The sequence below is a fragment of the Piliocolobus tephrosceles genome, chromosome 2 (assembly GCF_002776525.5).
Source record: "Piliocolobus tephrosceles isolate RC106 chromosome 2, ASM277652v3, whole genome shotgun sequence".
Taxonomy (NCBI): Eukaryota; Metazoa; Chordata; class Mammalia; order Primates; family Cercopithecidae; genus Piliocolobus; species Piliocolobus tephrosceles.
The window spans coordinates 40,966,420-40,983,179 of record NC_045435.1 but is presented as its reverse complement, the minus strand read 5'-3'; the positions used below and the strand labels follow the sequence as shown (position 1 = coordinate 40,983,179).

The window sequence follows — 16,760 nt, the reverse complement described above, 5'->3', positions numbered from 1 at the left end:
CCTCTATCCCATAGATGCCTCTCCACCTCCCAGAATCCAAGGCAATTATTTGTTTCCTGGTTTTAAAGTGCCCATCTGTTAATTTCTTATAATTCATAAAAAAGTAGAAGTAGATTTTTGATAAAATAAGTTGTAGGTGGGAACTTGGGGGGACAGGTGGCAGAAAATGCAGAAGACCTACGAAAAGATCATGGCATCAGGCAAAGGAAATAGGATTGCAGGCTCTGTGCATTTGGGGTCTGTTGCCTGCCCATGCAAGGGCCAAGGAGGGAGCTCCCTTCCCTCCAACTCCCCCCTCCTCCCTGCCCCTCCCTCGCTATGATGTGGCACCCAAGGAGCCCTCTGGCGGGACCAGCTGTGTCCATCTGACCAAAGGCAGACACTGCAGCAGCCTGGAATTCATTCTGGAAGAAAACCTTGAACATTCCTCTGTTTGAGTCAGACTCTGATGGTTTTAAAAAATAGGCTTATACCAATAGGCAACTCAAACTCCATCAATCCTGAGGCGCCTAGAACAGTACACGCAAAGACAAGTCAGGGGAAGCAGGTTCAGAGCTGCCACTCTTGACTACAGGCAGTAATGATCATAATCATACTTCATCTGTGCAAGCCTGTACTGCTCATAAAACACTGCTCTCCCTCATGAGCACATAATAGGCTTAATTGATGCTGTGAGCATTGTTCTTATTTCCATTTTATATTTCAAGAAACTGAGGCCCAGGTTGCACTCCTGCTCAAGGGACAGGGCTGGAACTGGAACTAAAATCTTTTGATCATTTGATTCTTCATGGTCTAGTTAGTGAAATATGCCTTGTTGTCGCGGTGGGAGGAGGAGAGGGAGCATAGAGGATTGAGTTCCCTGCAAGTTAAAGAAGGCTTCAGGTTGCTGGTTGTCAGCTTGAGATGAAAGACTGGTTGCTCTGAGATGTGGCTGCTGGCAAGACAGGTGTAGACTTGCTGGGCAGGAGTGAGGCCACCTTTGCTGTTGTGCCTCTAAACACACAAAGAATCTATCTAAATTTCAAGTATGTATAGACAGTTCTACTGCAGGATAAATAGGACATCTCTTGGCACTCCTGAAAGGTTGATGAGCCCAAGGCAGATATGAGTTGAACTGAGCCTTAAAGGTGGTTCTAAGTGATTTGTTTTTAGAAATTATGAAATGATTTCAAGATCATTATCCTGGCCTGGGTCTTCCAGTTATTGCCCTGACTTGAGCCTCTCTTTGAACTCTATAGAGTGAGACAGCAAAGACCATACCTGCCAGACACTGGCTTTTTTCTTTGTTCTTTTCCTCTGAATTAATTCCCCTTTTCTCTGCCTGTCGGCTATCTTATTGTAGCTGGTAGACAAATCTAGTGCTGTCTTTTCTCTTTCTTCTTGTTTTCTTTTTTCGATAGAGCTAAAATTTGGAATCTTTCTTCCTGTATTTATATACATAGTTTCTGATGATAATGAGTTGTACCTGTGATGTCCCAAAACATCAAATATGCCCCCCAAAGTAAATACTAGTCTGGTAAATGGTGAGGGAAATAGAAACAGAAACAGGTGACGTGGCATAGGCATGCATATTTTTGCCCATTGGGGTATTTTAAACAACCATCTTTGTTTCTCTGTCCTCCGTTGCCTTGCACATCTCTCTGCCCAGCTTGATTCTTCCCTACTCAGGCTCTTGTTCATTTCTTCCCTGCTTTTTGTTTCCAACACACATTCCCATCGTGGCTGGGTCTTTCTCTGGAGTTGGTATGTGGCTAGTGGGCTATTCTCCACCTAGTTTGTGTTCATGAAATTGTCTGGTTCACGGTCCACCGATTAACCAAGGGTCCTTGTTGCTGAGAAGACAGAACACCACCAAGGAACCTGGTTGTTAAGGCGCTTCCTTAGAAATGCTAAGCCCAGGCCAAGCGTGGTGGTTGACGCCTATAATCCCAGCATTTTGGGAGGCTGAGGTAGGTGGATCACTTGAAGCCAGAAGTTTGATACCAGCCTGGTCAACATGGTGAAACCCCTTCTTTACTAAAAATGCAAAAATTAGCCAGGCATGGTGGTGGGGTACCTGTAATCCCAGCTACTCAGGAGGCTGAGGCATGAGAATCACTCGAACCTGGGAGGCAGAGGTTCCAGTGAGCTGAGATTGCACCACAGCACTCCAGCCTGGGTGACAGAGCAACACTCTGTCCCAAAAACATAAAATAAAATAAAAAAAGAAATGCTAAGCCGAGTGTTTGGGAAGGAGAAACCAGGCCTCCATTCTCAGTGCCGTATTCCCTTCAGGCACTTTACTTCCAAGAAAAATCTTCTGGGAGGCACACGATCACTAAAGAAAAGTAAGAGGTGAACTAGCTTTGAAAGCAGATCCCATCCCTCAGCCCTTAGCAAGTTGCACGACCTCTAACATGGGTGGCCTCTCTGTTGGTGCAGGTGACAAGACCACCTTCCAGCTACAGGTTCGCCAGGTAGAGGACTATCCTGTGGACCTGTACTACCTGATGGACCTCTCCCTGTCCATGAAGGATGACTTGGACACTATCCGGAACCTGGGCACCAAACTCGCAGAGGAGATGAGGAAGCTCACCAGCAACTTCCGGTTGGGATTTGGGTCTTTTGTCGATAAGGACATCTCTCCTTTCTCCTACACAGCACCGAGGTACCAGACCAATCCATGCATTGGGTAAGTGACCAGTTGCCCTTCTGTTGGGTACTTAAGGGTGGGAGAATGGAGTAGCAGGAAAATTTAGCTCAAAGAAAGAATTAAGGAAGGCATGGTTAGGAGGGGTGGCCAGGCTTAGGTGTTTAATTTGATTAATGATAAGCATACATTCTCTCCTTTCCTGACCTATGAAGAAGTGAGTGAACTGTCACAAGGTTGTAAAGATAAAATGATCACAACCCCTTGATTTTCCTGCCTGCCATGCACAGCACCACTTGCTCACATTAATAGAATTCAGAAAATGTCTTCAGGGAGTGATGGATCCAGATCATCAGGGAGGCAGCAGGCAGGGCAACTTAAACTTTCCCCTTGCTTGTAGTAACTGAGGTGCCTGGGGAGAAATGAATTCAAAATTTGTCCCTATTGTTTTTCTATGAATAACTATAACTTATTTTCACATTAGACTAAAATCCTATTTTAAAGGTAAGCATTTTTTTTCAACATAAACACCTGAACTAGAAAAGAATTGACATATTATTAGAAAACAGGTGTCTCTAACTGCTGCAACAGATACTATAATAACAAAGTGTGTAATTTGCTGGAAGTTTATTTCCTGCTCCTCAAGTCCAACTGGGTCTCTTCATTTGTGGAACTTCTCCTGCAAGCAGTGACTCAGGGACCTAGGCGCCTTCCATCTTCCAGGCTTTCCATCTTCCACACATGGCTCCTAAGATCATGCTGCCTAGAGGGTCATGCATAGGAGGATAGGCCTTTGCCATGCCTGCTCCCACATGTTATTAGATGGAACAGAACTGAGCCAGGAGGCTGAGAACTAGTATAGCTGTATGCCCAGGAATCAGAAGAAATAGGATTATTGAGCAGGTCTCTGCCATGGGGTGTTTGTGTGCATGTTGGGGGTGGTGGTTGGATGAGGGGATTGCATTCTTCAGCCCATGCAACACAACCTCTACTAGGTTGGTTTCTTTCCTTTTTAGTCTTTCAGGAGTTCCTTTAAATGTCAAGATTATGCAAGTGACTGCAGTGAGTGGTAACTTCCAACTCTTGCTTTCCTTGTCTCCATATTTAACTTTAGTGAGGGTTTGTGTTGTAAGGTCCAAAACTAGTCATGAGATAGGGAACAACTAAGACTTAAGTTTTTACTAAGTGTCAAGCACTTACTAAATATTTTCTGTAGATTATCTCATTTAAATCTCGTAACAATCTGGTGAGTTCTCTAAGGTAGGTATAAGCCAGATTTTAAAGATGCAGAAACTGAGGCCTAGAGAGAATAATTTACCCAATATTATACAAACAGCAAGGGGTAGAGCTGGAATATGAATACAAACTACTTTTATAATCTGCATTTGCTTTTTTTTTTTTTTTTTTTTTTGAGACAGAGTCTCACTCTGTTGCCCAAGCTGGAGTGCAGCGGCGCGATCTCGGCTCCCTGCGACCTCCACCTGAGCCTCCTGAGTAGCTGGGATTACAGGTGCATGCCACCACACCTGATTGATTTTTGTATTTTTAGTAGAGATGGGGTTTTACCATGTTGGCCAGGCTGGTCTTGAACTCCTGACCTCAGATGATCTACCCACCTCGGCCTCCCAAAGTGTTGGGATTACAGGCATGAGCCACTGCACCCGGCCTGCATTTGCATTTAATATAATGCCTTCTTCCCCATTAAAATCACACTACAACACAGATACTTTACCTTAGGCTGAGTAATAATACCTGCTCCAAAACCACCCTACCCCAATCTCCTAGGCTTACCTGAGGATAATGGTAGGCTATGTGGCAGTAATGTACAGTCTTCAAATCTCAGTGGCTGAACACAATGAATGAAAGTTTTTTTTTTTTTTTTTTTTTTGCTTGTGCAAAATCTGATGAGGGCTGAGCTGCTTTCCTTGGCAGCTCTCCGTGCAGTAACTCAGGGATCCAGCTCCTTCCATCTTGTGATGCCATTCTCAATTCTTGGTCTTCCAGCTGCCACCAAGGGGACAGAAAACCCCTGAGCCCTTCCCTCTCCACAAGTTCTCTTTGGTAGCCTTCAGAGCTGCCAGCTCCAAGTTGGACTGGGTGGTGGGAGCGAGTTAGTGTGCTGGTGGCATGGGCTCTTCTGAATCCCTCCGGATCCTTCTGTACATCTCCTAGAAGCTGACTTAGATCTTCTCCAGGGATTGGGAACTGACACTGGTGGAAAAACAGTAAGACAAGAAAAAGTTTTAAATACAAATGAAACTCTAAATTCCTTTTTTTTTTTTTTGGGATGGAGTCTCACTGTGTTGCCCAGGCTGGAGTGCGGTGGCGGGATCTCAGCTCACTGCAAGCTCCACCTCCCGGATTTATGCCATTCTCCTGCCTCAGCCTCCCGAGTAGCTGGGACTACAGGCGCCCGCCACCTCGCCCGGCTCGTTTTTTGTATTTTTTAGTAGAGACGGGGTTTCACCGTGTTAGCCGGGATGGTCTCAATCTCCTGACCTCGTGATCTGCCCGCCTCGGCCTCCCAAAGTGCTGGGATTACAGGCTTGAGCCACTGTGCCCGGCCAAACTCTAAATTCTTTAACCACGAAGAGGCACTAGGCATCATCATTTGCTGGGTTTGGCTTCCTCCTGGTGACAGGTGGCCACAGGGACTATTATTACTTTGATCCTATCTCCAAGGCCCTTTTCAACTAAGTCTGGGTGCCAAATGTTTTTTGTTGAAATTTTGCTACTTACCAGGAGCAACAGCATCTTAACAGCAAGCCTTAATCAAACCTTTTTTCAATTCATCTGGAATAGTGATTTTATTTGCTGCTTTTCACCTTTGTCCTAATTGGGCCCTGTCTCCAGACAGATAGGGTGTGTCCCCACTTTCATTCTTCCATGGCCCTTCCACTGACTGAGACACTAGATTGGAAGCTGGCAGAGAATCAAGGGCTGGCTCTAGGCGCTCAGCATTTAAATATGCAAAGTTATGACACATTACTTATTCAGAGCTTACTCTCTAAGTCCTCTAAGGCAGAACCCGTTGCAGACAGTAAAACTCTTGACAGTGAGTACAAGGCACACTGAAAAGCTGCTTATAAGGCAGGAAGTCCAGTGAAGAATGAGAGTGTGGAAGGAAACCTCAGGCCTGAGTTATGTGAAACTCTCTTCTCTGAGCTGGGGGGCACACGCAGTTCGGAGGCACACTGTGGCTTGATGAGCAGGCTGAGCTTTGTCTCCCTAAGTCCAGGCAGCACGGCATCCTGTGTCTCCTGGGTTCAAGTGATTCTCCTGCCTCAGCCTCCCAAGTAGCTGGGATTACAGGCACGTGCCACCACACCCGGCTAATTTTTGTATTTTTTAGTAGATGGGGTTTCACCATGTTGGCCAGGCTGGTCTTGAACTCCTGACCTCAGGTGATCTACCCGGCTCGGCTTCCCAAAGTGCTGGGATTACAGGGGTGAGCCACTGCACCCGACCTAAAGTATTTTTAAATTATTCTGTTTCTGTTTCTTGAATTATGGATCCTTCAGGTGGATCCACAGCAGGTCAGTATATTGGACCTGCTGACATGCCTTCATGAATTGTTTTTCATGCAATTTGTAAGCTTTTCATTAGCACATCTTCACTGGAGGTTTTGGGGGCATCCCTGCAGAGCAGTTTTATGTTTGCTGCTGTTGAGAATCTCCAGGTTCACTGTGGGACTAGTTTTTCTGTTAACTTTTCAATTGGAGGGAGGGGGGAGAGATTGCATTGGGAGTTATACCTGATGTAAATGACGAGTTGATGGGTGCTGACGAGTTGATGGGTGCAGCACACCAACATGGCACAAGTATACATATGTAACAAACCTGCACGTTATGCACATGTACCCTAGAACTTAAAGTATAATAATAATAATAATAATAATAATAATAATAATAATAATAATAATAAAAGTACATTCAGTGTAGCAAATACTGTTAGCTATCTACCCAACCCATCTTTCTTTCTAACAGAGCCTTGATTTTCAAAAAAAAACAAAAACAAAAAAACTTTCCAATTGGAGATGTCTTTACCATACAGGCAGTGTATTCCAGTTGCTCAGGCCTGGAGTTAGAGTTTTTATGGGCAATTCATCTTATTCGTGATAGACGGTCAGCTTCCGTGCCGCTCTCCTGGACCAGTAGCTGGAGTTTTTCTGTTTCTGGTTTTAGTGGCACAGCAGCTCATTGTAGTGTTGGGCTTTATTCAGAGAGCCCTATTCCAGTGTGCAGCTCTGTGCAGGACTGAGGCTCAGCATCTCTTCCTGGTAGACCCTGCTCCAAGCCCTCAGGACCTCAGTCAAGGCCTGACGCATTGCAGGGGTCCTTGGCATGAGTGCCTGCCCATTTCCTACCTATTTTTTTTTTTTTTTTTTTTTTTGAGACCGAGTCTCGCTCTGCTGCTCAGGCTGGAGTGCAGTGGCACGATCTCAGCTCACTGCACCCTCCACCTCCTGGGTTCAAGTGATTCTCCTGCCTCAGACTCCTGAGTAGCTGGGATTACAGGTGCCCGCCACCACGCCCAGCTAATTTTTGTATTTTTAGTAGAGATGGGGTTTCACCGTGTTGGCCAGGCTGGTCTTGAACTCCTGACCTCAAGTGATTGCCTCAGCCTCCCAAAGTGCTAAGATGACAGGCGTGAGCCACTGCACCCGGCCCCCACCTATTCTTTTAAGTCCATTCATTTGTTTTTTGTTTTTTTTTTGTATTTTTTTATTTTATTTTGTTTTATTTTATTTTATTTTATTTTTTGCCAAAACCAAATACTTCTGAAAGTTTCATTCATTTATTGAATGGTTTCCTCTTCATTTCTGGGATTTACTTTCTAAGCTTCCAGTCTAGGCTATATATTAAAATTTTTTAAATTACATTTTATCCAGCAGTTCTATATGGTTAGTGTTAGAAGAAGCAGATAAGATGTTTTCATTCCTGTTCCATGACATGGAGAGCCTTTCCATGTCAGCTTGATCCATGATATTCTCCTGAGGCATTAGATTGTTTTCTGGATTTGCCTAGGTCTGGTGTCTTCAAATTGGATTCACTCTTTATACATACAGACACTCCCTTGGCTTTTTAACCATATATATTTTATGTTTTATCTCCCTTGTTAATAATCCTTAATTTAGTAACTGTGTGCATGGTGCTTATTTGGGGTCTCACAGCACAGACACATGAGGGGGTGGTATAGTCTCCTGGTATGACCCCAAAACATCTGGATCTTCAGGCCACCCAGACAGCTGTTCTGGGGTTAAGTCAGATAACTCGTCACAGGTGACATCCGATTCCAGTGTCAACGGAGACAGTCCTAGCGTCTGTGTGACAAAGCTCTTTTCCTCGTGGTGTGAAGTGACTCTGACTTGGTTATACTAAATTCTCTGCAATGAAGACTTCTGTCTGGCAAGCACATTTTCTAATTCCTAACTACTTAACAGGCATTCTTTGAAGTAAAAATGTATCTGCTCATTGCTGTTTGCTGTTTGCAGGAGTGAAAGGGAGGAGGTAAAACATGCTGAGCTGTAGCTGAGTTTCTCACAGCTTTCCTGGTTAAACAACAATTATTATTCAGTTTCTTTCTTCCCTGCCCACTACCAACTGGACCAAGCGTAAAAAAACACACACCTGAAGTCCTAAATCATGGGCCAGAGCCACGTAAGTGAGGGCAGGATGTTGGAGGAAGAGAGCGGGGAGAGTTTGGATAGACTTACTTCCTTCTGGGCCTATGATCCACTTGCCAAATAGCTACAGATGGGACCTCAGTTCCTTCTTCCAGCTGGGAATGTAATTTCCATGATTGTTCTTTTCATGACAAAATTAGGAGGTAATGGAAAGTTTGGGTGGCCTGAGGCTGAAGTTAAAAAAAAGCTCCACCTGTCCAAGTACAAGGTGTTCATGAAGATTTCGGGAAAGGAGAAGGGAGAAACACAAAGGAAAGCCAGGCAGGGAGAGCCCATTGCTGCCGCTGGCCCGAGAGGGAGAGCGTGACTGTCACAGGAGTGGGACTGATTGATTCTGTGCAGGGTGGGCCTGTTGCTGGGGACTCTGTGCTGTGCTCTTGTGACTGTGTGGATGGAGCAGGACTGTAGCCCTGAAAGGGAATGGAATGGCCCCTTAGAGAGCCAATGATTGCCCCTTTACAGAAGGGAGCCTGCCCAGACCTGCCCCGGTGAAGCTGATTTTGACGGCAGTTAAGGCAGGGTCCTCCTAGCTGTTGCTAAAGCTGTTTTCTTTCCCATGTATGCAGCTTGAATTAGATTATAAGGCCTTTCCCTCAGGCCTGTTAGTGCTCGTTTCCCATCATTTATCCTGAAAGAGAGACTTCCTTAACACGGCCAGAAACCCTGCACATTCTGGCCCAGCCTGCCTCCCAGGCTCCTCCTCATCCACCCTCACCCCTCACTCTGCACTACAGCCCCCCTGGCCTTCCTCTGTCCCTGGGCTCTGTGCTCCCTCCTGTCACAGGACTCTTGCACATGCTCTTCTCTGGCTGGAACACTCTCCCCTCTTTCCTTTACTTTGTGAACCTATTGGTAAAACAATACAAGCTCTCTCTTCCAAATTTATTAGGTCTAGATCAAGCTGAAACTCTTAGAGCTGTAATGGAAAGTAACTTCTTCAGGAATGGGTTCACCTGGAGTCTCCACAGGAGACTGAAAAGGAGATCACCCAATATTCCAAGAGAAAGGCTTGGTATTAACCTACTATTGATGTGTAATACTTCCTTCTTTCCCAATTTCCAGACATCACTTTCCATTAGAAGATGCTTAGTTTCTAAATAATTTTTATTGCATTTAGCAGAATTGATTGTTTGTTGGTACAATATTTAGAAACAAATGAAGAAGCAGATAAGATGTTTTTATTCCTGTTCCATTGAGCATTTGTCCATGTGCCTGCACATCCTGGTCACTGAGTGGGTTGACATGACAAGGTTATATGATCCTGTGATCCTTTGTTGTGTGGCAACAGCATTGATGTAGAAGCTGGTTGCATGGAGTAACTTCACTTACATTGCCCTCACTGGGCATCATCCACATTCCTTAGCCTAGAGGACACTTCCTGTCCACTCTGCCTAGGCTGGCCCCCTAGGTCCCACATACCTTTCAATGCCCATGTCAAGTCTTCCTCCAATCATGGTAGCCTACTATTATCTCTGTTTCCTTTTAACCATTTGTGCATACCATTCATTTACAACTTGGCATATACAGCCTTGCCTGCAGTTTAGGGCTGATGTTTAGAGAGTAGGGACTATGTTATTTATCTTTGCTGTCTCCACTGTGCCTGTCCTAGGGGCATGTAGTAGGTTCTGGGTAAATAGTTATTGGTGCCTCTCAAGGCACTCAGTGAATGCTCAGAACACTTGGTAAAGATTTACAGACAATGATGGAAAAATGACTCTTCTCTTCTTTCTCTCTAGTTACAAGTTGTTTCCAAATTGCGTCCCCTCCTTTGGGTTCCGCCATCTCCTGCCTCTCACAGACAGAGTGGACAGCTTCAATGAGGAAGTTCGGAAACAGAGGGTGTCCCGGAACCGAGATGCCCCTGAGGGGGGCTTTGATGCAGTACTCCAGGCAGCCGTCTGCAAGGTAACTTTCCTTTCTGGTCCTGTCCCTGCACGGGGAGGTCAAGGTAGAGAGCATCAGTGGGTGCCGGTACTTCCTGCAGGAGACTTTGAGTGCCCCGGCATATGGCTCCTGACCACTCCAAAGTCAGAGGGTGAGCTCAGTGGAACCTCTGGGAAATCTACAGCAACCAAATCAGCCAGAGCTCAGGAATGGATTGGGCTGGTGTGTGTCTCTCTGCCAGGGTGTGGTTGTGTGCAATGGAGTACTGTCTGCCAGAAGACAGCTGTGTGCATTTATACATTGGCTTTTTGGTTTATTTTCAGGGGAAAAAAGTAAAGGTCAAGTCATAGGCATAGAAACTTGTAGAGCTTTCTGGACCAATTTTGGCAAACCTTAGAGATTGCTCTCTTGGGAAACCCAGTTGGAAAAGAATTGTGTGGCATCTTTGGTTGCAATTCTAGTTGTTTTCCTCCTGCTTCTCTGCGATATATGAATCCAGAGGGAGGGCCTAGACTTAGATCAGAAATGAACTCATGCTTTGAGGGGTTACAGTCCTAGCAAAATATATAAATGGAATGTTGGTGATAACATAGTCTTAAAATAATTTTTTACTGTTGAAATAACCCAATAACAATAACAAAAAAAACTCTCTTGAATTCACTATCATAACACATACTTTAAAAATGTGTGTGTCTCTTCTTAGTGTTTGTGCATACATTTAGTATTTTTTCATAGTGGTCATCAATAAAGTGTGAATAATTGGTAATGCTTTCTTGAAAATTCAGGCAGATTCCTCAATAGGTGGGGACTCTTCCGCTTGGGGAGGGCAAGGTCAGAGGCTAGAACTGAGTCTAGAGAGCCTGCATATGGCAGCTGCTATTCACTTACTAAGTGATAAGCACTTAATTGCTCACTTACATAGTTTCTGACCTCAGAGCTTGAGTCTGGTGTGTCACACAGACTCCCGTTTCCTCTCCACTCAATCCTTGACAAGATGGGAAGAAAACCCCAGTTATCTTTTCTGAAATAAAAAACCAAAATGGCAGAAGGAAATGGATAAGGAGAAGGTAAAATGTAAAGAAAGCAGCAACAGCCATTTGCTGTTCTCTTGGTCCCACTGTGGTTCTGCCCATCACAGAGTCCGTGGGCCCCTCCTGGAGAAGAAGGTAGCAGTGGCGTCCTGTCCAGGCAGGCTGCAGTGTGGCCTCTTCCCAGCTGCTGGCCAGAGCCAAATGGTTTGATTCAAAAGTCCCTGGTGTCTTTTAGCAGTCTGAGAGAGCCACATGGAACACAGCTAGAATGTATTCAGTTCTGAATCTTTCAAATGTTTCACAAAATAGTTTATGAATTTGATTCAAAAAGAAAAATTATATTTTTGACTGACTTTCAGATATTGACTATAGGAGACGTTTTCTCCACATTCAGCCAAATTCTGCTTTTTGATAGACAAAAAAAATAGTGCAGAGAAGACATAGGATCCCCCTCATCTCCCCACCTTGAGAATTTTATGGATTTTCTTTTTTTGGGAGATAAATTGAATCTTTCTCTGGAGAAAGAACCCAATTACAGGCCTAAGCAGTGTCTGAGTATATTTTATTTAATTAGATGAATTGGAAGGGCATGTTTGATCACTTGGACCACAGTGGTCTTTGCAAAGCCATTTGATCCAGTCTTATGTCTATGGAACCTTCCTGTGCCATCCCCAATGGATGAACTCTTCAACCCTTTGAGACACAGTATTTCAAGACTCAAGCATTTCAGAGGCGATGCTAGCAGATTTTCTCAATTCATTGCCTGGACCTGGTGAATTATTGTTGACGGAGAGGCACTTTATGAGCAAGTTTCAGGCTTATGCCTGTTGAAATTTGCTCTTATTCCTCACCACGACCTTTGCAAAAGGGAATACCTGGAAAGTTAATAATTGCTCAGAATTATGCAGCCGATGAGCTTCCAGCATCTCTCTTCGCCTTTTCTTTTCCATCATGCTGTCAGTTTATGTTCTGGTGCATACTAAGCAATTTATTTCTCACTTGACATCACCTATTTATAAAACATGTCATCCTTCCGGCTCACCACAGCCTTATGGTAACAAAAAATTGGAAGTAGTTTATGGACTACCTTTGGATGAAAGACTATGCAACAGTCATACTATTTAAAATATTTAATGACTTGAATAATGTGTAAGACATTAGTATCAGACGGCTCTAATTGTAACTTTGTTCTCTCTTGGCTCTCCTAGGAAAAATTGTCCTTAGGGAAGATATAACTCAATGTTTTACATTTTAAGAATTTCCAGAATAATACGTAAGATAAATTACGATTGGCATGGGAAGCAGGTTATAAAACAGTATGGACAGTATACTTCTGTTTTGCAAACAAAAGAAAAAAAATGTGGGCAAAGATTGGAAATAGAACAAAATGATAACAGTGGTTGTCTCAGGTGACAGGATTATATTTTTCTGATAGGTGATAGGCTTATTTTCTTCTTGGTGACTTTTTGTTTAATATTAACTAAATTTCCACAGTGAATATGTATGATTTCTTTTTTTTTTTTTTTTTTTTTATTCTGGAACAGTTTCAGAATAAAGAATGGTGAAATGAAACCTCATGTACTCATTGTTCATCTTTAATGATTACTAACTCATGACCAGTCTTGTTTCATTTGTATTCCCAACCACACCCATATTTGAAGCAGGCCTTGGCTATCATTTGTAAGTCCTCGGTATCCCTTACTTTGTTTACTGAATGCTGTGTCTCCTCCTGATCTGGCCAGATTAAAGGCCCTTCCGCTGGATCCTGCAAACAGTGGAACAGAGGGAGAAGGCCTGGAATCTTGTGCAGTTGGCTCGTGCGTCACAGGGACTGGAGCTGGCCAGGCAATTCCCCGGCAGCACTGCATGCTCTACTTCCCCTGACCCTGTGCCCTGGAGATGGAGCTGATAAGAGGCCTATCTCCCAGCGCCACAGGGAGCTCTTTGTCCTGGTTTTATTCTCACTCTGGTTTTATTCTCATTCTTGTTTCCCTGAATGGACTGTTAGTTATCAACTTGTGGGATTTGGGGTATGGAATATTCACATGACTGACTTTAAATACACCTTTGTGGCCTGCTCTTAGAAAGTTGTTCTTTGCAAAAAGAAGGAAACAGATAGTTTCTTCTATTTAGGATTCCTGAATAGTTTCTATTTAGGATTCATTCCATTTATGATAAGGACCCTGCTTCTATGAATGGAGGTTTTGAGTTGCTTTATTTATCCTCTGCCGGTCACATCGCTGTGAGAGGTCATCTAACAGCATCCACAGCTAAGGGATGCCTGTCTCGTCAAGGCAGGCATTTTTTTCTAATGCACTGTTCCTGGCTGGAGTTGGAGAATGCCACTTCCTGTAATTTTTTATCTTTACCCAGAGCCTATGATTGAATCTGTTTATAGGTTTTTATGGTCAGAATAAGGATTTATCTGCCAGGACCTTCTAGAAGTTGACTCTAAGTTGTTTGTTCTGGAATTGTACAGGCGGAAGTGTGATGTGTGGTTCAGACTGGAAATATGACTGCTTTCCTATTAACTCAAAACAGGGCACGCCCTTGGCCTAGGGAGGACAGAGGGTGAACAGTTGCCTGGAAGCTCTGGGTCCCAACTTGTCAATTATCACTTTGCTCTTCTTCATGACTCTCAGGTTAAAGAAGTTACTTGTACATTTGAGCTTGGCTGGGTACATGCTAGCAGAACAGTATTCTATGTGCTGCTTTTTTTGGTCAGCCAGAAAATAAATCAGTGCAACCAAGCACGTTTCCCTGTTTGTCTCCACTGATAGAGCCCTGGCACTTATCCTTTGTATTCTTGAGACAGAGTTTCGTTTTAATCCTGATTGTCTTAATTTTGCACTATGTGTTCAATTTTTAAAGCATTTATGTCCTCTCAGAAATGGGTGAATGAATAAGTCTTTTTTTTTTTTTTTTTTTTTTTTGGCTGGAGTGTGCAGTGGTGCGATCTTGGCTCACTGCGAGCTCCGCCTCCCGGGTTCAGGCCATTCTCCTGCCTCAGCCTCCCAAGCAGCTGGGACTACAGGCACCTGCCACCACGCCTGGCTAATTTTTTAGTATTTTTTTAGTAGAGGCAGAGTTTCACCATGTTAGCCAGGATGGTCTCAATCTCCTGACCTCATGATCTACCTGCCTCGGCCTTGCAAAGTGCTGGGATTGCGGGTGTTAGCTCTGCGCCCCGTCGTATAAGTTCTTAAAGCAAACAAGGTAAATTTATGTATTGAATAACATTTTTTTGGCAGGAATTGAGACCTTTATTCTTCCCTGGCTGGAATGTCTTATCTAAAATGAAGACCACAGCCTCAGAGGAGCCATGATTCTTGTTGGAGGATCCTTACCAGAGTCCTACAGTATATTGGTAGGACTCTGATAAGGGTTGTTCCCATTTTACAGAGGTGGAAACTGAGTGTCACAAGGGACTAATTGCACTTAGTAAGGAGTAGAACCAGAATGTGAACCAGTTCTGTTGATTCGAAATGTATTACTCAGTGACTGTGTGCTCTGGGAAGTAGCAATAATGCACTATTGAGCAAGGGACATTGCATTTATTTATTTAAAAAAATTTTTTTTTCTTTTTTTTTGAAAGGAGGTCTCACTCTATCACCCCGGCTGGAGTGCAGTGGTGAGATCATGGCTCACTGCATCTTCGCCCAGCTAATCTTTTTGTATTTTTAGTAAAGACAGGGTTTCTCCGTGTAGGCCAGGCTGGTCTTGAACTTCTGGGTTCAAGTGATCCGCCCACCTCAGCCTCCCAAAATGCTGGGATTGTAGGTATGAGCCACAGCACCCAGCCTATTTATTATTATTTTTTAAATAATACATTCCAAATCTAGGAAGGCACTGAATTTAGAGTCATGTTTTCCTGACTCAAGCTCTGACTCTTCTGCTGTCGGCTGCCTCTGTGGAAGCCAGTTGACTTCTCCAGGTCTCAGAGAGCACATCTGGGAGAGGCAGGGAGGCACGGGACTGGAGGGAGGTGCTCCAGGTTGCCTTCCATCTGTGCCAGCCAGTGCCACTTCTCGCAGAGGACTTGGTCACAGCCCTGTCTCCTTTGCTCAGGGCCTTTGATTTTGCTTTCTTGGCTCTTCTGGCTCAGGCTTAAGCCTCAGACTTAGTAGGGGCTGCTGCAGATTCCTGTAAAATGTGGAAAATTCCCCAGTCCCAGAGTCAGGCACAACATTGTCAGGGATTCCTCTTGCCCCCTCCCAGCTCCCAGTTCCTGCAGAATTGACTTGCTTTCTTTTGCCTTATTGCCTGATTTCTTTTAGACCTCAGACTTGTGTCACTTTTCCAAGCATGAGTTCAGAAATACAGGAATTGCCTTTCTTTCTTCAAGGAAGGCATCCCCCCCACTCCTTAAACCTCCGCACCACCTGAAGAGAGGGACCCGCCACATGTTCTGCTTCCCGGCTGTCTGCGTTGTCTGTCTCAGCATGTGTGAGCTGCTTCTGCTAGCAGATCTCACCACAGGTTTCCAGGGCTTGATCCAGCGCCAGGCTGCCTGCTTTTCCTGTGCTGCTGTGTCTTTGGGAAGCACCACTAACGTATTGGATTTCCCTGGGCATTGTGCATGCAGATGTGCAGACCCTCCGCTCTGCGGGGTTGTTGTCAGACAGGTATGGTGCAGCTTCTCCTTGGCTTTCTGTGTGGCAGAGGGCAGTGGTTTCATGTGCACCCCTGAATCCTTCTACTGTTTTGGTCTCTAAGGCGGCATCCCAAGTGCAGGACCTCATGTTTTCCTTGCTCTGCCTTCTGCTGTGAGCTGTGTTGTGGTCACCGACAGCTGCTGTTCTGGGTTGAGCGGTGGGAACTGGCTGAGTCATAACTCAGTATTGTGAACAGGGCACATGGAAGAGTTTGCATTTCTTTTTGCCCTCTAGTGTAAACCAGTCACGTGCCTGCTTTGCACCTGTGCTTAGGAGGTGTCTGCACATGCTGGTGGCTCCCTTCACTGATCAAGGCAGGGAATAATCATCCCGGGGGAAGGGTAGGAGGCCCCTTTGATGGCTGGGGCTCTATTTTCATACCAGGCGAGAGTGTCAATTTTTTATTTTAAGTCAGAGGCTCCTTCTTGCTTGGAATGTCCACTGGGCAAAGATGAAAGGAGACAGGAATTTGCTCTTGGGCTCTTGTTGCAAGGCTCTCTGCCTGTGGCCTCTACCTGTGGCCTCTGCATTCCAGCCACAGTGACCTGGAGTCCATTACTCTGACTCAGGCAAGGCCTTTGCACGTGCTCTTTCCTCTGTTTGGATACTCCATTCCTGTATTCCTGGATTTCTTTGATACTCCTTCCCTGTATTCCTGGTTGGCTGGCTTCTCTTTCTTTCTTTCTTTCTTTCTTTCTTTCTTTTCTTTTCTTTTCTTTTCTTTTCTTTTCTTTTCTTTTCTTTTCTTTTCTTTTCTTTTCTTTTCTTTCTTTCTTTCTTTCTTTCTTTCTTTTTTTCTTTCTTTCTTTCTCTCTCTCTCTCTCTCCTTCCTTCCTTCCTTCCTTCCTCCCTCCCTCCCTTCCTTCCTTTCAGAT

The 16,760-nt window shown here is 44.5% G+C and overlaps 1 protein-coding gene across 2 annotated transcripts in view; it reads left to right on the top strand.

The window, feature by feature from the left end:
• The window catches only part of ITGB5 (integrin subunit beta 5), a 122,408-nt gene that overhangs the window by 35,839 nt on the left and 69,809 nt on the right, over nt 1-16,760 (top strand). For both annotated transcript variants that reach the window (XM_023215082.3, XM_023215076.3), the window contains exons 4-5: nt 2,422-2,671; nt 10,052-10,220. In XM_023215082.3, the coding sequence (XP_023070850.1) occupies nt 2,422-2,671; nt 10,052-10,220 (419 nt within the window). The remainder of the gene's footprint in view (nt 1-2,421; nt 2,672-10,051; nt 10,221-16,760) is intronic.